Source organism: Hippopotamus amphibius, chromosome X, assembly GCF_030028045.1.
Source record: "Hippopotamus amphibius kiboko isolate mHipAmp2 chromosome X, mHipAmp2.hap2, whole genome shotgun sequence".
Classification (NCBI taxonomy): domain Eukaryota; kingdom Metazoa; phylum Chordata; class Mammalia; order Artiodactyla; family Hippopotamidae; genus Hippopotamus; species Hippopotamus amphibius.
The window spans coordinates 135,746,318-135,769,373 of record NC_080203.1 but is presented as its reverse complement, the minus strand read 5'-3'; the positions used below and the strand labels follow the sequence as shown (position 1 = coordinate 135,769,373).

The 23,056-nt window shown below is 48.0% G+C and overlaps 2 protein-coding genes across 13 annotated transcripts in view; one reads left to right on the top strand and one right to left on the bottom strand.

Moving 5' to 3' along the window:
- GYG2 (glycogenin 2) overlaps positions 1-8,881 on the top strand; it is a 34,766-nt gene extending 25,885 nt beyond the window's left edge. For 3 of the 7 annotated variants that reach the window (XM_057717448.1, XM_057717444.1, XM_057717445.1), the window contains exons 9-11: positions 303-407; positions 1,921-2,037; positions 6,925-8,881. In XM_057717448.1, the coding sequence (XP_057573431.1) occupies positions 303-407; positions 1,921-2,037; positions 6,925-7,086 (384 nt within the window). In that variant the 3' untranslated portion in view covers positions 7,087-8,881. The remainder of the gene's footprint in view (positions 1-302; positions 408-1,920; positions 2,038-6,924) is intronic. The other 4 variants (XM_057717447.1, XM_057717449.1, XM_057717450.1 and 1 more) reach the window with 4 other exon arrangements.
- A 9,913-nt stretch (positions 8,882-18,794) lies between these two features.
- The window catches only part of ARSD (arylsulfatase D), a 29,134-nt gene continuing 24,872 nt past the window's right edge, over positions 18,795-23,056 (bottom strand). For 2 of the 6 annotated variants that reach the window (XM_057718919.1, XM_057718921.1), the window contains exons 9-10: positions 22,816-22,937; positions 18,798-21,045 (exon numbers count right to left, since the gene is read on the bottom strand). In XM_057718919.1, coding sequence (XP_057574902.1) covers positions 20,681-21,045; positions 22,816-22,937 — 487 coding nt within the window. In that variant the 3' untranslated portion in view covers positions 18,798-20,680. The other 4 variants (XM_057718920.1, XM_057718922.1, XM_057718923.1 and 1 more) reach the window with 4 other exon arrangements.

The following is a 23,056-nucleotide window of genomic DNA, read 5'->3' as shown; positions in this document are numbered from 1 at the left end:
AACGACGGGGACAGAAGGTAGGAAAGGTATCCCCCACCTCAGCGCCCAGGCTGGGGGTGACTCACGTCACATCTCCTCAGTGCCGTGGGTGCGAATTCATCACGTGGTCCCGCTGAGATGCAAGGAGCCCGAGAAGAAGAGGCAGACACAGGCGGTGGCTGGCGCCACCCTCTGCCCCACCCCTGCTTCTCCTCGAGGCGTCTGTGCGTCGTGGAGGCAGAAGAGCATAGATTGGGTGCTTTTAGTTATTTGCATGAAGGCTTGTCCTAACCTGCGTGTGCTCTTTTTTTTTTTTTTTTTAGATGATAGGTTGGCCAGAAATGGAGACTTCCGCGGGAGAGATGTGTGACCCCTTGTCACCACCCTTCCCCCAATTCGCAGACTTCATAGAGACCCACATGAACTTGGTATAAGTCACTTCTCTTTCTTTTCTTCTTGTTCTTTTTTTTTTGGCTGCACCACACAGCATATGGGATCTGGTTCCCCAACCAGGGATCGAACCCACAGCCCCTGCATTGGAAGCGCAGAGGCTTAACCCCTGGACCAGCAGGGAGGTCCCCATTTCTACTTCTTAAATATATCCACGTCTCTGCCGTGCCTGTGTCTGTCAGCCACCAAAGGGCATGGCCCCGTGGGTTTCTTCTCCATCCTGTGACCTTTCTTTTTTTTTTTTTTTTTTTTAATTATTTATTTATTTATTTATTTTTATTGGCTGTGTTGGGTCTTTGTTGCTGCACACGGGCTTTCTCTAATTGAGGCGAGCGGGGGCTACTCTTCCTTGCAGTGTGCAGGCTTCTCATTGCGGTGGCGTCTCTTGTTGCACAGCACAGGCTCTAGGCACACGGGCTTCCGTAGTTGCAGCACATGGGATCCATAGTTATGGCTCACGGGCTTTGCTGCTCCGCGGCACGTGGGATCTTCCCGGACCAGGGAGGGAACCCGTGTCCCCTGCACTGGCAGGTGGATTCTTAACAACCGCACCTCCAGGGAAGCCCCTGTGACCTTTGTGAATGTGTTTTTCCCATTGTGTTGTGATAAGTCTCTGTATTTTCCAGGTGGATAGGAGACCTGGTTGTCTATTCAGATTTTTTCCCACCTCCATCACTGAGTTTTGTGTTGGTCCTTTGGTCATTCTCTTCTGTCTTGCTTTAGGAAGAATCAGAAAAGAAAAAGATGCAACATCCACGTTCTGTAAATGACTTCATTTTTTGTTAAATGTTTGGTACAATGTTGCACCCGGGTTTCACATCGGTGTTCAAGGATTATTACTTTCCCCCTTTCCCCCCTAAATTTACCCTCGTGCATCTGGGCGTCTGTTCCCAAGCGTCCTCAGAAGATTAAACCCAGACAGGTGCTGACTTTTTGCTCACGGACTGTCTTAGTCAAATGCTTCCTTAGACATTTGGTCTGAACTAATTGTATCCCTGTCTGAAACGTTTTTTTTGCTGTTGTTATTGTTTTAAAGTGTTTATTGGAGTCTAGTTGATGTACAGTGTTGTGTTAGTTTCAGAGGTACAGGAGAGTGGATCAGTTATACATACACATCTCTCCACTCTGTTTTAGATTCTTTTCCCATATAGGTCACTGCAGAGGATCGAGTAGAGTTCCCTGTGCTCTACAGCAGGTCCTTGTTAGGTATCTGTTTTGTATATAGTCCTGTGTGTGTGTCAGTCCCAGTGTCCCAATTTGAAGGGTTGCCCTTGATATATCACATGACAAATGCCAGCATCTCATCTTGTGCAGGAGACAGCTGGGCAGAAGCTCGGAGCGGTAGACCACACTCAGTCGCTCATTTGTTTAGCACAGCCCATTCGCTGGATCTTATTTCCCCAGGAAAAAAAGAGTTCTCTGTCGTTTCGGTTAAGACCGCGGTTCTGTGAAGCCCCCTGCAGACTAACGATGGACCGGTTATGTTTCTAGCAGCCGGCGGAGAACGCGGGAGGTGGCCAATCTCAGGACGCCTTGGAGCCAAGCCAGGAGCCCCCCACGCCCCCCGTGGATGTCATCAGGGACCCCAGTCTCCAGGATGCTTTGCAGGTGGTGTCCTCCTCATTTTGTCTGGTCTGCTGTCCTGCGGGATGCCGTGCTCGATCTCAGGGGCTGGCTGTGCACGCGCCCTGGCGTGAGCCCTGCCTCCAGCCCCATTTGTTGAGAGGAGAGCCCGCCTGCTTGTCCTGCTGTCTCCTCTCTGGCGTCTGCCCGCGGGGGTCGGTCCACTCTCTTTCGCATCCTCAGCTCTGATAATCACGCCCGACCCCTCTTTCAGAGCTGCTCTGCAAAAGTTAATTGACGGGAGGGGGCTGTGCTGTGTTTTCCTGCAAAGTGAGCTTGGAAGTTCTTGCACGGTGTCTGAAAAGACGCGCTTGAAAGCTGGGAAATTCAGGGGGAGACGTTTTGAGCCAAATTGAGCATGTGTTGCTTTCTTCTTGGAGAAGGAAATGAAAGATGCTTTCTTCCTGACTCATCCTCTTACAGATGTTCTGGTCTTAAACGTCAGGCTCTGAGATGATGCTTTTAATGAAGGCTCATTCCTCTCTCTAACCATGATCCAGTAACACCGTTTGGTCTTTTTAAAAATAATTAATTAATGAATTAATTAATTGGCTGTGTTGGGTCTTCATTGCTGCATGCAGGCTTTCTCTAGTTGTGGTGAACAGGAGCTACTCTTCATTGCGGTGCGCGGGCTTCTCATTGCCGTGGCTTCTCTTGTTGTGGAGCATGGGCTCTAGGCGTGCAGGCTTCAGTAGTTGCAGCACGCGGGCTCAGTAGTTGTGGTGCACGGGCTTGGTTGCTCCGTAGCATGTGGGATCCTCCCGGACCAGAGCTTGAACCCACATCCCCTGCATGGGCGGGGGGATTCCTAACCACCGCGCCCCCAGGGAAGCCCCCACCTTTTGGTCTTTAAGAGCAAATATAGCTCTAGAGCTGAGTGTTGGGCTCAGGAATGAAAATTCATGTTGACTTTTTGTATTGTGTCTTCATCTGTTGAGGCTGCTGTAACAAAAATATCACAGTCTGGGTGGCTTATGGATACCAAGAAATGTTCCTTCTCGTAGTTCTTGGGGCTGGATGTCCAAGAGTCAGGCACCAGCAGACTTGGTGTCTGGGGAGAACCCACTTCCTGGGTGCGGTGTCCTCACATGGAGGAAGGGGTGACGGAGCTCTTGGGGTCTCTCTCTCTTTTTTAATTTATTTTTTAATTGGAGTACAGTTGATTTACAATGTTGTGTTAGGTTCAGGTGTATAGCAGAGTGGTTAGGTATATTTTTTCTTTTTTAAGATTCTTTTCCATTGTAGGTTATTGTAAGAGATTGAGTAGAGTTCCTTGTGTTGTACAGTAGGTCTTTGTTGTCTATCTGTTTTATATACTAGTGTGTTAATATATATTTTATATATTCTAGTATGTATTTTATATACACTAGTATATATTTTATATATACTACTATATATTTTATATATACTAGGCTGTTCACCCTAAGCTAATTTCTCTCTCCTCTGGGGTCCCTTATAAGGAGACTAGTCCCACTTTGGGGGCTCCACCCTCATGACCTCATCACCTCCCCAAAGCCTCTCCTCCTAACACCATCACCTTGGGGGTTGGGATTTAATATATGAGTTGGGGAGGGGGAAGGACACAGATATTCAGTTTATACGGGCATATGTTCAGAATACAGTCTATGACATGCTAAGTATTTCAGTTTGCATGGTGCTTTGACCAGAATTTACTCTTGGAGAATGTGGGAACGTGTTTCCTCCCTCTGACTTTGTCAGCCTAGCAAATGCCAGCTGCAGTATTGCGTTTTCTGTTTGCTTGTTTGTTTTAAATTTCTTTCTTTTCTTTCTTTCTTTCTTTTTCTTTCTTTCTTTCTTTCTTTCTTTCTTTCTTCCTTCCTTCCTTCCTTCCTTCCTTCCTTCCTTCCTTTCTTTCTTTCTTGTTTACTTATAGCCTGTGTTGGGTCTTCGTTGCTGCACGTGGGCTTTCTCTAGTTGCGGAGAGCAGGGGCTCCTCTTCATTGTGGTGCATGGGCTTCTTATTGCGGTGGCTTCTCTTGTTGTGGAGCACGGGCTCTAGGCCTGTGGGCTCAGCAGTTGTGGCCCACGGGCTTCGTGGCTCTGCGGCATGTGGGATCTTCGCTAACCAGGGCTCGAACCCGTGTCCCCTGCATCGGCAGGTGGATTCTTAACCACTGCGCCCCCAGGGAAGCCCCAGCTGCAGTGCTTTGAACGTATGTGTGGCACTGTTGGTGACGGTTTCTTCTGAAACTCCACTTTTTTTTTTAACTGAAGTCCAGCTGATGTACAATGTTGTGTCGTGTGTGCAGTGGGAACCTCTTCATCAGCTCTGCCCTTACGTAGTGGGTCCGAGGCTCCCAGAATTGGATGTAGAGGTACCGGTGGGTAGCGTGCTGTGGGTGGGAGAGATGTCAGGCAGACCTGCCTCCCACAGCTCAGGCACGTGGTAGGTTTGGGCCTGTGGGTGAGTCCACATCCTTCTCAGAACGTCCATGAGATGGAGACAGGATGCCCAACTGGCGGGGGATTGGGCCAGAGGGTGGTCTGGAGGAAACAATGGTTAGAGCCTGGCCCAGAAAGAGAAGCTCGGGTCCCACCACCGGGGCCGCAGCCCAGCTTCTCCCAGCGAAGGCACCAAGAGCATCCCCGGCTTCTGGGACAGTGCACACGCCTGGGAGGGCCTCCCGGTGGGAGAGGGTATCCCGGTGAGGCTGGCGTTGTGAGCACCTGAGAAACAGGGGCTCAATTTCTCATTTATCCGCTCACCTGGGGCCCTTTGATGTCCTCCTGCGAAATATGCCTCCCCTGTACGCTGGAGGACCCTCACGTAGTATTTGATCTCCTTCCCTGTCTCCTGACATCAGGGGAGTGTGTTGTTTAATCAGACGCTCGTCTCTTGTTACCAAGGACGGTGCGATCGCCGTGCTGGTCTCTGCTGACAACTCGTGTGGGACCGGGGCCCCGGTGTCCCGTTCCTTCCAGAAAGATTTCATCCCTGGGAACTCACGGAGCCCAAACCCAGGCGCTCTTAGTGGGGGACTCGTGCCGAGCTATCTTGGAAAAGATCTTGTTTTCACTCTTGAACTTTCCGTGACCGACACGATGGCCATGTGGGAAGGAGATGTACGGGGGTGAGGGTGGAAAGCAGAACCTTGTATGTAAAAGCTCTTCGAAAGCATCCTGGCAGATAAACAGAGGAGGAAGTGCTACGTGCTTCGTGGGTGGAGACTGGACCATACGTGTCTGGTGTCCAACACCGTCCCACCCACCCGCCCCCCCAGCGTCTAGCAAAGACCTGCATCAACTTGAGTGCCTCTCTCTCTGTCTCTCTCTCTCTCTATAAATATAATTATAAATATACATTATAAAATATATATATATGTTATAAGTAAATAATCAAATAAATAAAATTATATATATATAATTATTATCACCATATGTACATTTTGAAAAGCCTTTTTCTAATCCTTAGTAAGGAATCGAAGTAAATGTCTCTCTTATTTTTCTTGATCTGTTTGGGTGCCAGCCAAAAGTCAGGTACATGTGTGTGTTTGTGTGTGTTTATACGTTTGCCTGTTTATAATTTGCCTCGTACGTATCCCTGGAGACGATGGAAACCCTGCCGTGGCAAGAAGAAAAAAACTATTTAAATTAGTAATTAAATGGTCTTGCCGGGCTGTCCAGACTGTCATAGGCTTTATTTACACAAGGTCAACCTTTTCTGTGGTTCACGTCGTTTGGTTACACACGGTGATCCAGAACCTTTTTTTTTTTTAACTTTTTATTTTATACTGGAGTACAGTTGATTCACAATGGTGTGGTAGTTGCAGGTGTACAGCAGAGTGATTCAGTTCCACATAGACGTGTATCTGCTCTTTTTCAGATTCTTTCCCCCTTTAGGTTGTGACATAATATTGAGCAGAGTTCCCTGTGCTGTACAGTAGGTCCTTGTAGCTTAGGTATTTTAATTATAGCAGAAACAGAACCTTTTTTTGGTGGGTGAAGAGATTACATCGATTGTGCGAGTGTGTATGTGTAAGAGGGTTTCGTGCTAGACATTAAAACAAGTTGTAGCAACAAGGGAACACAGGTACAATCGTGATTTATAAAATTTCTAAAAACTTGGGCAACAAAGCATCTTTTTTTTTTTCTTTCCATCTTTATTGGAGTATAATTGCTTTACACTGTTGTGCCAGTTTCCGCTGTACAACAAAGTGAATCAGCTGTGTGTGTACATATATCCCCATATCCCCTCCCTCCCACGACTCCCTCCCACCCTCCCCATCCCACCCCTCTAGGTCATCACCAAGCATCAAGCTGATCTCCCTGTGTTATGCAGCAGCTTCCCACTAGCCATCTATGTTACATTTCGTCGTGTGTATATGTCTGTGCTACTCTCTCACTACCTCCCAGCTTCCTCTTTGCCGCCCCGCCCCGTGTCCTCAAGTCTGATCTCCACATCTGCATCTTTATTCTTGCCCTGTCGCTGGGTTCATCAGGACCATTTTTTTAGATTCCGTGTATATGAGTTAGCATACAGTATTTGTTTTTCTCTTTCTGCCTTACTTCACTCTGTATGACAGAATCTAGGTCCATCCACCTCACTACCGATAACTCAATTTCATTCCTCTTTATGGCTGAGTAATATTCCATGGTATACATGTGCCACATCTTCTGTATCCATTCATCTGTCGGTGGACATTTAGGTTAAAGCATCCTCTTATAACAAGGTTATATTAAATTCATCGTGTAATTTGTTCGAAAGCGAAGGGCGAACGGTAAGCATCGTCTCAACGAGACGTGAGGTTCCTCTGTGGAAACGGTTGCTCCGCCGGATGGATGCCCTGAGTGGCTTTCCCTCTCGGACGACGCTTTTTCTAAGACCATCTCCTGTGGGCTTGTCTTCCCTAGGTGGACCTGGCCATCTCTGTCTCCGAGATTTCCATCGGAGAAAAGGTGAAGGCGCTGAGTCCGGAGGAGGAACGGAGGAAGTGGGAGGAGGGACGCATCGACTACCTGGGGAAGGATGCTTTTGCCCGGATCCAGGAGAAGCTGGACCGCTTCCTGCAGTGATGGTGCCGTTGCGTTGGGTGGTCCTGTTCCCTGAACATCTCGAGTCCTTTCCAGGGGAAGGCTCTTCAACGATGTGCCTCTAGTTATCGTTGACCACCTTGAGTGCCTCATGTCAGTCACGTGGTCCATCCAAAACCCAGCTCGAAGCCCCGTGTGACCCCAGCTACCCATGCCTCCTGGGCTTCCCCGGGAGGTGGCATCTCCTTTACACCTTGTCAGCAAAAGGGAGCAGCCATAACCGTGTGGTCGACCCCGGGTTTCTGGTCTTGCTCACAGTTGCTCAGGATTCTGCCCTGGAGAGATGCTACCCTTTCCATCCTACATAAGATTAGATGTCATTGCAGAGCTTCTGTCCCAAAGCTTGTACCACTGGTCTAGGTATTGAGTGACGTAGGATCCTTCCGGAAGGAAAAGTCCTGTCCTTGCAGACTAAGCAAACGTCCAGATGTCTTGAGCGTGACTCTGGTGTAGACTTTGCCAAGCATGGCTGAGAAATACCACGGCTGCGGTTCATCTTTGGCAAAAATACCCAAGAGGACTTCAGAGTGCGTCGAGAGACGCCCCATGGGGACGTGTCAGAGATATTTGGAGGGAAGGTTCTAGCTGGCGTGGGAGAGGTGACCTCCTCCAAACTGGTTGACCTGCTGGTGTGGAAGAAACAAGGGTTTCTCTCGAAGGGTGTCTGGTGGCCACGTGCTCACAGTAGCTGGATCTGGTGAGGCTGTTTGTTTCAAGGCAAACCCGTACACGCGCGGTCTAGGACACCGGACGGTCCTTTGCTGGGTCTCACTACCTCACTTCGCAGGATGGAGTCACTGTGTTCTGCAAGCCATTTCAACTCAGCTCTCTTGGGACAGTTCTCCGTCTTAGGACACCAGACACTTTGTTCCATGAGAAAGCCTCACCTTCAGAAGCATCCTAGTTCTGGGGATGAATGCCGTATGTTGGAGCCTCTCCCAGGGTCTCCGTTGGTGGCCACCTCAAGGATAATGAAAGCCAGACATCAGTCGCGCCACTAAAGAGCAGGAAAGGCAATTTTTAAATGTTTGAATGGTTTGTTGATCACGTGTGTATTGTTGAAAATCATGAGTTCTTTAGACACAGGTTTGGAATAAGCCTGAGAGGGCTGTCCAGATCCATCTCTGGGATGTGGGTGGACTTCCGGGGTTTGCTGGGGCATTTGCTTGTGTGAGGTGTGAGCTCTGGAGGGGTTGTTTCTTTCTCTCTGTGGGTGAATGATCTGTAGTCTTGGTTCCACACATGTGATGCTTTAGGGGTACTTTGCAATAGTCACAGGGACAGAGTCCTTGGGTGGGTGGGGTGGGGCGGTCACGCACCGTCGGAGTTATCCTGCAGGTTTGTGTCGGGGAAAGAACACCTGAGCTCTCCGTGCTATGGTGTTGGACTAAGAGACACAGAAGCCCGAGTCTGGCGTCTGTGAGAGGAGAATTCTGGAAGAGGAGCATCTCCGTCTGGTGTGGCTTCTCTGGAGGAGAGGATCCTTCAGTGCGTATGGTCGAAGGCTCGTTGGCTTAACATGTACTCTCGACGTGGATGTCTGTGGTGCATTCTAGGGTCTGTCCTCACGTTTGGGCGAAGGCTAGTGCATTGCAATTAAAATTTTAAGACAGCAATGGTCTCCTTCTGGCATGTGTTTTGGGTGTGTTCTGAGCCATCGGGATAATATTTATAGGAATGTGACTGGCTTTGTCCTACCATAAATTTCAATGACAAAGTGGATTTTTCAGAATTGATAGTAGCAGTAAAACGAGTAGAACTGTTTACTTCTTACCCTCTGAAATTGCATAGGTCTTTCTTTAGGGACCCTGCCCACTTTCCTAGCATTGACTTCTCAATTTCACCCATCCATGCTTTCGTCCATCCATCCATCCATCCATCCATCCATTCATCCACCATCCATTCATCCATCCTTTCATCCATCATCCATCCGTTCATCCATCCACCATCCATCCATCCATTCATCATCCATCCATCCATCCATTCATCATCCATCCATTCATCCTTTCATCCATCCATCCATCCATCCATCATCCATCCATCCACCCATCATCCATCTACCCATCATCCATCCATCCATGCTTTCATCCATCCATCTATCCATCCATCCGTCCATCCACCCGTCATCCATCCACCCATCCTTTCATCCACCCTCCATCCGTCATCCATCTGTCCATCCATCCACCCATCACATGGCTTTTTGAGTTCTCTCCAAGTGGCAGGCACTCTGGCATGTCCTAAGTCAATACATGAGAACATACAGGAACCTACATTTTAACGTCTAAATAATATCCACCCAAGAGGTATAATACGATGTTATTTCCTGAAGAAGGCCAAAGACAGAATCCGTGCTGTGTCATGTCAGGTGCCGAGACCAGCTCGGCGACTCGAGGTGAGTGACGGGTGCCGCAAGCTTGAAGAAAACACAGACGCAGACTGAAGAGAAAGATGGGACCGGGGGGCTCAAGACCTCTAGGATCAAGAGCTTTGCTGATTCATCCCACATGGCTTTTATTGAGTTCTTGGCTAACACTCCCAGGTTACTCCCATAAACAATCAAAGGCCTCACATGACTGGGGCAATGATCTTTGTTTGCCTCCTGGGTCCGAGTTGAGCAGGTGTGGATTTGCCTCCACTGCTCAAGCAGGACATTCTGAATCCCATTGCTCGGCCCACATACTTTAACATTTTCAAGGTTTCAGAAAGGCTCCTGAATGTCTTCCCACAGTCAGGACTACAGAAATACATAAGTTGAATCCCTGAGAGATGTGATTTGACCTATACTATCACTAATATTTTGGTACGCAGAAAGGAGTTTTTTTAAAAAAAAAACATTTAATTGCTCTAGAAATATTATCCAGTTATTTTGGGGCAGGATGAAATGGCATGGGGAGAAAAAACATTTCCAGATGCATTGACTTGGCTGGGTGGATTCAGGTGTGTAGATCTAGAGGAACACAGCAAGTATTTTTGTCCCTGAAAGTCCCTTGGTCAAAATCCTGGTGCTTCTTTGGATTTTCTTTTTTCTTTTTTTTTTTTCTTTTTAAGTCTTTATTGAATTTCTCACAGTATTGCTGTTTTATATTTCAGTTTTTTGGCCAGGAGGCATGTGGGATCTTAGCTCCCCGACCAGGGATGGAACCCGCATCCCCTACATTGGAAGGCGAAGTCTTAACCACTGGCCCACCAGGGAAGTCCCAAATCCTGGTGCCCGAATGCCCGTGAATTGTCCTAATGGTAACAAGTTTTGGGGTGGGATTGCTAACAAGTTGAGCTAAAATGGGATTTCTTTTACCCACCACACCTGAGTTAGGAAAAGTAGGCCAATTCTTCTTTCTGATTTCATAGTTCTCTGCCCTTCGGAATAAAATGCCATTTTTACTTTAGTGCCTTAAGGTTAAAAACCAGATGTCTTATATACCAACTCTTTCCATCATCCTAAGAAAAATATTGGAATATTTTTCTTGGCACAAAAAACACCTGTTGAAAGACTTTGCTGCAGCTCCAGTTTATAGCCTAATGTGTGAAATACACTTTACAGATAAAACACATCTTTTATTTTATTTTTTGGTTCTTTTTAAAATTTTTTAATTGAAATATAGTTGATTTACAATGTTGTGTTACTTTCAGGTGTACAGAAAACTGATTCAGATATAAATATATATATCCTTTTTCTGATTCTTTTCCCTTATAGGCTATTACAAAGTATTGAGTATAGGTTTCTGTGCTATATAGTAGAAACACATCTTCTTTTAAAATACATCTTCTTTTAAGTTTAGTAGCAAAAACTATCCAAGATTGTTAACCAAGATAATGAGAGATTGTCAGCAAATTTAATGATAATCAAGTTGTATGTTTTAAAAAGGGAAAAAAATAGGAAGGAAATCCAAAAAAGAAGAGGCTATATGTATACATATAACTGATTCACTTTGCTGTACAGGAGAAACTAAACTCAACATTGTAAATCAACTCTACTCCAATTAAAATGAAGTTTAAAAAAGAAATCTTAGCACTGGACTGCCACAAGAACAAACTGCTGCCTGTGGAAAGAAAGGTGGGACTTGATGTCACGTGGAGAATCACACAGCCTGGAGATGGGGACGGACCTTCAGAACAGGGACCAGGATGAGGTAATGTACGAGGGTGAGTCAAAAATTATCTGCACTCCAGTTACATTAAAAATTCTGGCGACTTCCCTGGTGGCGCAGTGGTTAGGAATCCGCCTGCCAATGCAGGGGATACGGGTTCCATCCCTAGTCCAGGAAGATCCCAGATGCCTCAGAGCAACAAAGCCCGTGCACCACAACTAGTGAGCCCATGTGCCACGACTACTGAAGCCCACGCACCTAGAGCCCATGCTCTGCAACAAGAGAGGCCACGGCAATGAGAAGTCCATGCACCGCAAGGTGTCCGTGCGCAGCAATGAGGACCCAATGCAGCCAAAAAAATAAAAATAAATAATTTAAAAAACCAAACTTCTGTAAATGCTACAGCCAGCCTGCGGATAGTTTTTGTCTCACCCTCGTACCACAGGGTGATGAAGGCTTAGCGATACTATGTTACATACTCGAAAGTTCTTAAGGGAGGAGATCTTAAAAGTTCTCATCAGGGAACAGAGAGGGCAATGACCTGACCTGATGGAGGTGTTAGCTAATGGTTGGTGACCATTTGGCAGTATTTATAAATGCATGAAATCAGGACTTCCTGGCGGTCCAGTGGGTAAGACTCCGCGCTTCCACTGCACCGGGGGGGGGGGGGGGGGGGGGGCATGGGTGCGATCCCTGGTGGGGGAACTAGGATCCCACATGCTGCACAACGTGGCCTAAAAAGAAATAAGTGGATCAAAGAATTTAAAAAATAAACAAAAGTGAATGTATGAAATCATTATGTTGCAGCCTTAAACTTACACCATGTTGTACGTCGATATCTCAATAAAGCTGGGGAAAGAGGAAAAAAACAATCACACGCGTTGGCCTCTGGTGGGGCCCCCCCACCATGGTTGGCTTGACTGTCCCCCAGTCTGCAGGGTACACACACGGACTTCCTGGTGGGGTTAGCTAACTCTGCCAGCCTGCAAATAATTTTTCTGGAAGGCCACTCCTTGGTAGCAACGAAAGCACAAAAATATTTCTCTGGCCGAGTGCTTTGTAGGAAATGTCGAAAGACATGCCCTTTTAGAGCAATTTCTCGAGGATCTTTTTTGTTTGTTTTAGACCCACTGCCTTTTCCTGTAAGTTCTTGGAATGACTCCTTTCCTAATTCATCCAAGAACTATTTTTTGATTATGTACTATTCAAGGAACCAGGAACCTCTACAAGAGATTTGTAAAAATATAACCATGGCAGCTTGGGAAAAGATGGTGGGAAAACAAGTCGGGAAGAAACCCTTGCACTGCTTCCTTTTCAAAGCAACGTGCTCTGATAGATGTCCTTATAAGACACAGAAGAGGGGAGACACAGACACAGAGGAGACGCCCCGTGAAGACGGAGGCAGAGGCGGGAGGGAGGCAGCCACCAGCCCAGGGACGCCTGGAGCCCCCAGACGCTGGAAGAGGCAGGAAGGACCCTCCCCTGGAGCCTCCAGAGGGAGCTCAGCCCTGGGACCCCTTGACCTCAGATGTCTGGTCTCCAGCACTGGGGGGATGGATGTCTTGGTGTTTTAAGCCATCTGGTTTGTAGTCATTTGTGACAACCGCCCCGGGAAACGGACACACACTCTCTCTGTAACCTTCTCCAGATCTTAGGTCCTTCATCAAGACTGTGTCCACCTCCAGAAAACTTTTAGAGACTTTCCAGGCTTCAATAGCACACAAAGGGCAGTATGGAAAACACCCAGCGTTGGGGGCCAGATGTGTACCAAGCATTTGATGTCCCCGATTATTTAAACTTCCAATCTCCTGGGCACGGGTACCTACTGCTTCCCCGTAAAGGAGGGCAAGGGTTAGACCAAGTGCAGAGCCACTGCCTTGGAGAAAGGATTCTCTTTTCAGCACATAATGTTAAGACCGCTGGACGTCCACAGGTAAAAAGATACCCCTTGAGAGAGAACTCTTGGGTGGGTCTTTCTGAGCCGCCATAACAAACCACCCAGACCAGGTCCCTCAAACAACAGACATTTATGGCCGCCAGTCCTGGAGGCTGGAACCTGAGACCCAGGGGTGGGCAGGGCTGGTTCCCCCCGAGGCCTCGCTCCCGGGCGTGTAGACGGCCGTCTCCTCCCTGTGTCCTCACAGGCAAAACTGAGGACATCTGAGCAAGACTGATCCGTTGCGTGCATGCCGTACTCTGGCTAGAGCTGTATGATTGAGGGGAAACGGGTAAAGGGCATGTAGAAAACTCTCTTGCAAGTTATTTCCTACAACTGCACGTGAATCTATAATGGTCTCAACGTAAACACGTTGAAAAAAAGAGAATAAATTGAGGGTGGCGTACGTCTCATGCTATAGTGGTGTCAGCTGAAGCTGAGTTTCAGGGATCAGTCCAAAGACACCATGGGAAAGCAAAAGAGCTAGGAAGTTGTACCCAAGACTGCTTGCTTCCAAAGTCATATTTTTTCACCACCCTGGGGGAAAAAAAACCCCAATGGACAAGGGTTCTGAAATCTCCACATTCTCACCAACACTTGTCATTTTCTTTTCTTTTCTTTTTTTTTAAATTCTAGACATCCTGACGGGTGTGAAGTGGGTATCTCACCGTGGGTCAGGTTTGCATTTCTCTCATAACTGTTGATGTTGAGCATTTTTTCATGTGCTTATTTATTTCGTGTGCCTATTTCATGTGCTTATTATTTAGTAAAATGGCTATGGACAACTTTTCCCCATTTATTAGACCACTTGTCTTTTTTTTAAAAAATTTTTATTGGTTTACAATGCTGTGTTAGTTTCGGGGGTACAGCAAAGTGAATCAGTTATACATAAACATATATCCACTCTTTTTTTTCTTCTTCTTTTTTATTTGTCTTATTATTCAGTTGCATTCATTTGCAAATATTTTCCCCCAGTCTGCAGCGTATGTTTTCATGTTCTTACAGATTGCTTCGAAATGTGATAAACTCTAATCTATTGCTTTTTCTTCACGAATCGGGCTTTTGATATCTTATCTAGAAAATCCCTTTGTAACCCAAGAGGACAAAGATTTTTCTCCTAAGTTCTCTTCGGAAAATTCTGTCGTTTTGTCTCTTCTGTGTGGGTCTCTGGTGGATTTTTTAAAGTGAATTAATTTCTTGGCTGCGTTCGGTCTTCATTGCTGTGCACGGGCTTTCTCTAGTTGTGGCGAGCGGGGGCTGCTCTTCATTATGGTGTGTGGGCTTCTCAGTGCGGTGGCTTCTCTTGCTGCGGAGCACGGGCTCTAGGTGCGCGGGCTTCAGTAGTCGTGGCACGTGGGCTCAGTCGTTGTGGCACAGGGGCTGAGTTGCTCTGCGGCATGCGGAATCTTCCCGGACCAGGGATGGAACCTGTGTCCCCTGCATTGGTAGGCAGATTCTCAACCACGGCGCCCCCCGGGATGTCCTGCTCTCTGGTGGATTTTGAGTTCATTTTCGTGCGTGGCGTGATCAGGGGCTGTCAAGTACAGTTGGCACTCGCCGTGGGCACTGGCCGTCTACCTCTACAAGGGTTGACTCGTGTGCTGCTGCAGCTGCTGACTGCTAACTACCCCTGAAAGGTGTTCAGGGTGGAGAGCTGAAATGAGGCCCTCTGTGCTCTGCAGGAAAACTGGCAGAACAGGTCTTCAGATAGACATTTTCAGGAGCCACCTTTCTGGGCCCAATTCTTGTATCTCCTCACATCTAGAAAAACACTGAAATCCTTCACAGTGACGACTGCTCCTTGTGACTGGTAGAACCTTCTGTAAACAATATGTGCTTCATTGCATGTTTCCCCTTTCACCAAAACCACATCTGTACTGAGCTTCCCCCCTGCCTCTTTGGGACAGTTTCTCAGAGCTACCTGGGATGCTGTCTCCTGGGCTGCAGTCCTCATTTTAGCCCCAAATGAAACTTAACACGCAACTCCCACCTTGTGCATTGTTTTAAGCCGGCAGGGCTGAATTTCGTCCTTTTGCATATTGTGAATATCCAGTGGTGTCTGCTGAATCCTGCACTTTGAACAGGCTGATGTTTGGAACCAGCGAAAGCTATGTTGTCCTCTCTGTGGAACTGCCCCAGTTTGGATATTGGAGTGGGTTCTCCAGACCCCACAGGGCATACTCACACTCCTGCTGATGAGGAGACTGAAACTTCCATACTTGTAATTGCTTCCTCTCCTCTAGCTTGCAAAGGCCTGCGCGCCACTCTCAGTTAAACAGTAAAATGAATGACTAAGCGTGATCAGATAAGGGAAGACTGTCTCTCTCAGGCACCCACCCCAAGCCTTTGTTTGAGACCCTTTGCACATAGACTTGTTAAGTGACCATTCACGTCAACCAGCAACCACTGTGAGAATGCACATTGGGACCTTAGTGCTGATAGGAATGGAATGTCCGGCTCCTACAAGTTCCTGTTAGGACCCCCTACCATGTGTGTAACCCCTGGCAACTCCCGCGCTCTGTAACTGCCCGTGACCTATAGTAATTTGCAGCCAATCAGTTTGTACCAATGATAGCTGGATGTTTTAACCTATATAAGGAGAAGACTCCCCTGAAACGGGGCCCCAGAATTTTGGAGCGTTCGCTCGTCTGGGTCCGCCGGCTCAATAAACCTGAGTTCTCCAACTCTCCGAGTGTTGTGCTTGGTTTCTCGTGGGATCAGTTCTTTTCTGCAACACTGCAAAGCTTTCATGTAGAGGTATCGATGGGGGGAAAAGCGCATCCTAAAAGTGGAGAATTATGTTTTATTCGGTGGACATTCTGAGGACTTAAGCCGTGGATACAAGCTCTCAGGTCGCTCTGAGGTACTGCTCCCAAGAGGCCCGGGAAGAGCCAAGATATATAGGAGTTAAAAAGAAATCCCAGGTGGGACATCCCTGGTGGTGCGGTGGCTGGGAATCCGCCTGCCAATGCAGGGGACACGGGTTCCATCCCTGGGCCGGGAAGATCCCACATGTCACGGAGCAACTGAGCCCGTGCACCACAACTACTGAGCCCACGTGCCACAACTACTGAGCCCACATGCCACAACTACTGAGCCCACACACCTAGAGCCCGTGCTCCACAACAGAGAGTAGCCCCCGCTCGCCACAACTAGAGAAAGCCCGGGTGCAGCAACGAAGACCCAATGCAGCTAATAAATAAATAAATAAATAAATAAGTTTATTTATTAAAAAAAAAAATCCCAGGTAGAGGAACATGAAAAGATTACTGCTCATTAAAGAAAACCAGACATCTCAAGAGAATGAATGTAGCGCTTTTCTACGTATCGGATGATGCAAGAGTCTGGGCTCATGGAAATCATTCCTTTGGTCCGCACCTCAGCTACCTGGTGGGGCCAGTATCCTGTTTTTCTCCATCCTGAGTCCCCTCAGGGGGCACCGTGGCGGGGGTGGGGAGCTGCAGTGGCTGATGGCTTGGTGGCTGCAACATCCTTTGTTTACTGAGAAGGCAGGTGACATGCTTTGTCCACGGAGGCAGAGGAGAGCGGGTAGGGACACAAAGGTGCAGACAGCCGGCACCCGCGGGTCAGAAACAGCCCCAAAGCGCCCCATTGCCCTGCCCGTGGACGGAGCAGCGAGGGCTGTGGGGGAAAGTGAGGGTGCCACGTGGCTCAGACAGACATTGGAGGTGGGGGACCGGTCACAGCTCTGTGGTCACCTGGTTACAACAGCCTGCTCAACCGGTCAAGCCGGTGGTAACTGTGCAAACTCTTTAACTGGAGAAAAAGACCCTGGGGTCTCTAGAGAGCCTTGTGAACTTTAACCACATAACCATAAATCTTCTGGCCCACAAAAACCAGACTTACAGGCACCCTGGAGACCTACAAAGTCCAGACTTACAGGCGCCCTGGAGACAAAGACTGAGTTTGTTCAGTTCAGTGGTGCATCGACTCTGGGGCCCGCCAGCTTATTACATCCCTGGGGCTCAGGGCTCATTCCTTGCACTTGGGGTCTGAAGGAGCGCCCTTCTCCAGGGGTCTTTCCCCAGTTCCTGGCCACTCACCTATCTGCTAAGACTCATTTTTTTTTCTCAGGATCAGTCTTGCAACACGTTACCATGGAAACACACAATAAAAGCTGCACAGGGACTTCCCTGGCGGTCCAGGGGTTAAGACTCCCCGTTTCCACTGCAGGGGTTGGGGGTTCAATCCGTGGTCCGGGAACTAAGGGCCCACGTGCCTAGCGGTGCAGCCAAAAAAAAAAAAAAAAAAACGCTGTGTAATACTGACCACATTTCACGAGAGGAAAGAGGTTTGACTTGAATGTAACTCACAAGGAGCATATCAGAACGTTGTAAAGGATGGAAAAAAAAAAAAAAAGCCCCAAAGAAGGTTTTCTGCAGACATTTAAAATGTTAAAAAAATAAAATAAAATACAGTGTTCAACAAAGGCAGCTGGAACCTCTAAACTGGAAGCGCACTCGTTTGCGTCTTTGGTTTTACAGGTGGGAAGAACGTTCGGGGGTTTTAAATAAGAAAACGGAGAGAAGAAAGGCGTTGAAGTCTATTCTAGTTTTTTTTTTTCTTTCTTTTCTTTCTTGCATGTTCTCTGGGTCGGGGAACACAGGGAGTTTTGAAAACAAAGAGAAACATATTTCATTCTTGTCCACAGCTGCTCACAGTCGCCAGGGGACTGTGATGGTTTTAAAAGGCTACCAAGCAGGTGACTTTCCCCTAATAGAGGTGCAGGGTGTTGTGGGGGTCTCACATCAGGGCTGAGGAATCCTGGCTGGAGATAAACTTGAACCTCAAGCCTGTTACCCTCCCTACTGCCGCCTGATCTGGTGGGTTTCTCTCCGTCCCCAAAAGCGTGGGGAATGAGTCTTTCCCTGGATGGCTGGGAAGAGAGAGGGTTTCTGTCCCGTAAACGTCTAGGAAGAGCAGAGAAATGGCTTACAGGTCGTAGAAAGCTGCCTGGGTCAGGCGTCCGAATGCCCACGGGGTGTGGGCAGCAGGGACCCCGTCCCATCCAGGCAGGGAGGGTGGGTTCATTCAGGGACCAGGGGTTGCTGGGCTCAAGGCTGCAGAGCTGCAGGGCACCTGGAGAATGTTCACCCCAAGGGCAGGTGCAGAGTCAAGCTGAACGGGGACGTACAAGGTACAGCGACCTAGCATCACTCCTGGGTGTGAACGGCGCACCAGGGCAGATGCGTTTGGGGCGTGTGCTAGTTTCCTCTTACAGACATAACACATCACCGCGACTCAGTGGCCCCAAACAGCACAGAATCTTTATCTTAACGGTTCCAGACATCAGACATCTGACGTGGGTGTCACTGAGCTAAAATCAAGGTGTCACCATGCCCCATTCATTGCCTAGTGAGAGGGACAAGCCGGAGGAGTGGGTGGGAGCATAACATGCACTGGAGTTGATTTACAGAAGACGCTGGTCACATCTTAGGCACTTGAGGAATGTAAGCTGGCAGCCCTGTAAGTGTTGGAAGGCTCCTGCCTGGCTTTGTGCCCCGGGGTTAAAATGGTCTCTCCAGACATATCTGCTCATGTGATCCTTTTTTTGCTAAACAAGTCTTTTAATCGGACAATTAAAAGTCTTCTGGATAATCCCCTTCCAAGACTGACTCAACTCGGAGGAACGCCCTTCTGCTCCCATTCCTTCCTCCTTCCTGCTGCCTGGGATGTCTACACACTGCCTGGAGCAGCAGCAGCCACGCTAAGACCATGAGGCAAAGGATGGTAAAGCAAGGAGTTGGAAAGAGGCTGCCAGTCCTGGGTTGCTTCCCTCTTATTATCTGGGAAATAACATGCCTCCCTCTCATTTACAGCATTTGTATTCCTGGTGTGTGTTACTAGCAGCTCAAAGTAATCTCTAACTGAAGAAAAGAGGACACCTGGGCAGTGGTCCTCACGTGTGGGGTTGAAGACTTGAGATCAGCAATTAAAGAACAGACTCAAAGCTGTTTTACTTTTCCTCTGTTGCCTGAAGAGTAGGCATGAACACTTTTGCCTGCCATTGTGTGGGGTTGTTCACGGAAGCAATGAGATTTCAAGGATGCTCCAAGATGGATGGGTAAAAAAATCGGACATTGTCACTGTGGTAACCCCCGAGCTTTATTTATTTCTTTATTTAAAAATATTTATTTATTGACTTATTTTGGCTGTGCCAGGTCAGTATCTTCATTGGGCCATGCAGGATCTTTAGTTGTGGCATGCGGGATCTAATTCCCCGACCAGGGATCGAACCCAGGCACCCTGCATTGGGAGCTCAGAATCTCACCCACCTGGAGCTTTAGAAGAGAAACAAGAGGGACATTACTGAGTGTCCACTGGGATCCCTTGTTTCATAGATGAGAAAACTGAAACCCACTCCTTGACCACGACTTGTTCCCCAAGAAAAGGAAATTTAAGCTAGGACCAAGGTTTATATATTTTCAGCCCGGTCCCTGAGTCCTCTCTCATAGTTCTGGCCCTCAAGGGGAGCTGTCCCTGTCCTTTTATAAAGTTTATTTTCCAGGTTTATTGAAGTATATGTAATTGATACATAACATTGTATATATTTAAGGTGTACAATGTGATGATTTGATACACGTCTGCACCCTGCAAGGATCACCCCGTCAAGTTAATTAAGACACTCATCACATCTCATGGTTACCATTCTTTGTGTGTCAGGGATGAGAACACATAAGATCTACTCTCTTAGCAAACTTCAACTTAATAATACATTATTTCTTTTTTTAATCCTTTTTTTTTTGGCTGTACCTTGGAGCACGCCTGACCAGGGATCGAACCCATGCCCCGTGCAGTGGCAGCGTGGAGTCCTAACCACTGGACCACCCGGGGGGGTCCCACGTTCTTGTTAATTATAGTTACCATGCAGTATATCCGAAGCCCAGAACTGATCCATCTTATAACTGGAAGTACGTCCAACGTCTCCCCAATTCCCCCACCCCGCAGTTTGTGGCAGCCAGCAATCTACTCTCCATATCTATAACTTTATTATTATTTTTTTTAAGATTCCACACATAAGTGAGATCATACAATATTTGTCTTCCTCTGGCTTATTTCACGTAGCATAATGTCCTCAAGGTCCATCTATGTTGTCACGCGTGGCAAGATTTCCCTCCTTTTTTATGGCCAAATAATTTTCCATTGTGTTTTATCTGTGTGTGTATATATATATAATTTTAATATATATAAATGAATTAGTTAATTAATTAATTTACTTATCCATTCATGCATTGATAAGGTACTTAGGTTGTTTCCACATCTTGGCCAATGGGAACAGTGCTGCAATGAACGTGGGGGTGCAGATACGTCTTCAATGTGTCCTGTTTCCATCGCCTTCAGATACATACTCAGAAAGGGGATTGCTGGGTCCTCGGAGAACTGCATTTTTCATGGTTTGAGGACCCTTCATCCTGTTCCCCACAGGTGTCCACTGGCAGCAGTGCACAAGGGTCCCGTTCTCTCCGTATCCTCACCCACTCCGTTCCGCCACCTGTCCTTTTGGTGACAGCCCTGCCGGCCGGGGGCGAGGTCACGTCTCCCCGGGGTCTCCGTCCCGGCTGCAGGAGCAGAAGGGGAAGGTCCCACAGCACGGCTGCAGCCACGGCTTCCACACGATGTGACCCAGGGCGAGCTGAGTGGGCACAGGGCTCCGGGTCCGCCTGTGCGCCCGCACCGCCTCACCCACCCTGGCCAGCACCGCGCGGTGCAGGGGCTCGGCGCCGGGGCACAGGGGCCGGGCCTCGGAAGGGTCGCTGGCGAGGTCGAAGAGCAGCGGGGGGTCGTGGTGGGTCACGCCGTCACCAGAGCAGGGGCACACGCTTCGGCCGTAGCAGGCCCCCGCGCCCTCGGGGTGGAAGCGTGGGGTCGTGTAGTGGACCTTCCAGAGCCTTCCGCCTAGACGATGCAAACAGGGAGGGGGTCAGGGCGGGACAAACCCGCCCACTGGACACCTGGCCAGGCACCAGCACTGGGGACCCCTCATCGGCAGCCCACGTCCAGTAAGGAGAGAGGAGAGAGAAGCGTACGGTGGGTGGTCTAAGTTTGACATCACTGTTGTCAAATCAGGGTGTGTGTGTGTGTCTGTGTGTGTCTCTGTCCCCAGGGGGCTCTGTGCAGGGATTAGAGTTACGGATGCCTTAGAGTCTTCTTTTCCTGTGCCCCAAGTTTTCATTGTTTGGTGTCCCAGTATTACTTTTAGACACAGAAGCAAAGAGGATATATTGATAGCATGATTGACAAGGTCCTGCTATGACCTCAAGGCGTTCACGGGGCCACACCTCAGATAATTAAGCCAGTCACAGGTCGGCCCGGACTGCAGACCGCAAATCCCTTCCCCCACCAATGGGGCCAGCACCAGTCTTCCCCTTTCTTGAGGTATCAAGTGAATCTTCTTGTCGTGTCAGAAAGGGGCTGGCTCTCTGAAGATGCACGTCACGTGTCAACGTGGACAGGCTAAGCTGTCAGATACGGGCTCACACGCCAGTCTAGATATCACCTGGAAGGTATTTGATGAGATGAGGTGAACAGTGGAATCAGGAAACACGGAGGCAAGCAGCTTGCCCTCCATGATGTAGGTGGGCCTCACCCAATCAGTGGACGGACTTAAAAAAGAAAAAGACGGAGGTTTCCCAAAGTGGAATGAATTCTGCCTCCAGACTGCAGCACAGACATTCAACCCGGGTCTCCAGCCTTTGGAGCCAAAAAGGCAGCGTCAGCTCCTCCCAGGCTGCCTTGGAGATTATAGACTTGACATACCCCACAGCTGTGTGAGCCAGTACCTTAAAGCCAATGTCTGTCACCTACCTATCTATCTATCTAGTCATCTACCTATCACCTTTCTATCATCTATGTCTTATCTAGTATTTTTCATCTATCTCCCATCGATTATCTATCTCTATATCTATCAATCATCTATCACCTATCTACCAATCTATCATTATCTATCTATCATCTATCTATCTATCTATCTATCTATCATCTATCCATCCATCCTTTTATCCATCCACCTGTCATCTATCAATCCTATCTGTCTATCATCTATCTATTTATTGTCTCTATTTACCCAATCTACCCTCATCTATCACCTATGCCTCAATCTACATCTTTTCATCTCTCTATCATGTTTCTGTCATGTGTCTGTCATCTACCATCTATCTATTGTCTATATATCTTTCCCTCTACATATCTATATGTATCTAAACTATCTATTATCTACCTATTCATCTATTATCTGTCTATATCTATTTCTTTATCTATTCACCTATCATGTCTTCTTGTTCACCTATTTATTTACCTACCATTCATCAATCCATCTATGCATCTATCAACTATGTATCTATGCACCTATCTATTTGCCCATCCATCCATCTATCCATCCATCCACCCATCCATCCATCCACCTATCCATCCACTCATCCATCAATCTATCCATCCATCCATCCATCCACCCATCCATCCACTCATCCATCCATCCATCCATCCACCCATCCATCAATCTATCCATCCATCCATCCATCCATCAGTCTACCCATCCATTCATCTATCTACACATCTATCTATCCACCCATCCATCCACCCACCCACACATCCTCTGGCTTCCCTTTCTCTGGATAACCTTGACTAACACAAGCCACCCCCTGTGTTGTGAGCGAGGCGTGTACTCACTGTCCTTCTCGTGCCAGCGTGCGGCATGGAGGTACTCCCCGCAGTAATGAAACAGGAACTCGTGTGGCGAGCGCTCAGTGTCTCCCTGCAGCAGGGGCACCAGGCTCCGGCCATCGATCACCCTGATTCAGTGAAGAGACCACAGGAGGGAATCAGACCAAGGCCACTCAGGCTGCATTCTGAACCTGGGGCCTTTCAAATGCCAAGGCTGCCAGGACCCCAGATGACAGACAGTGGAGCA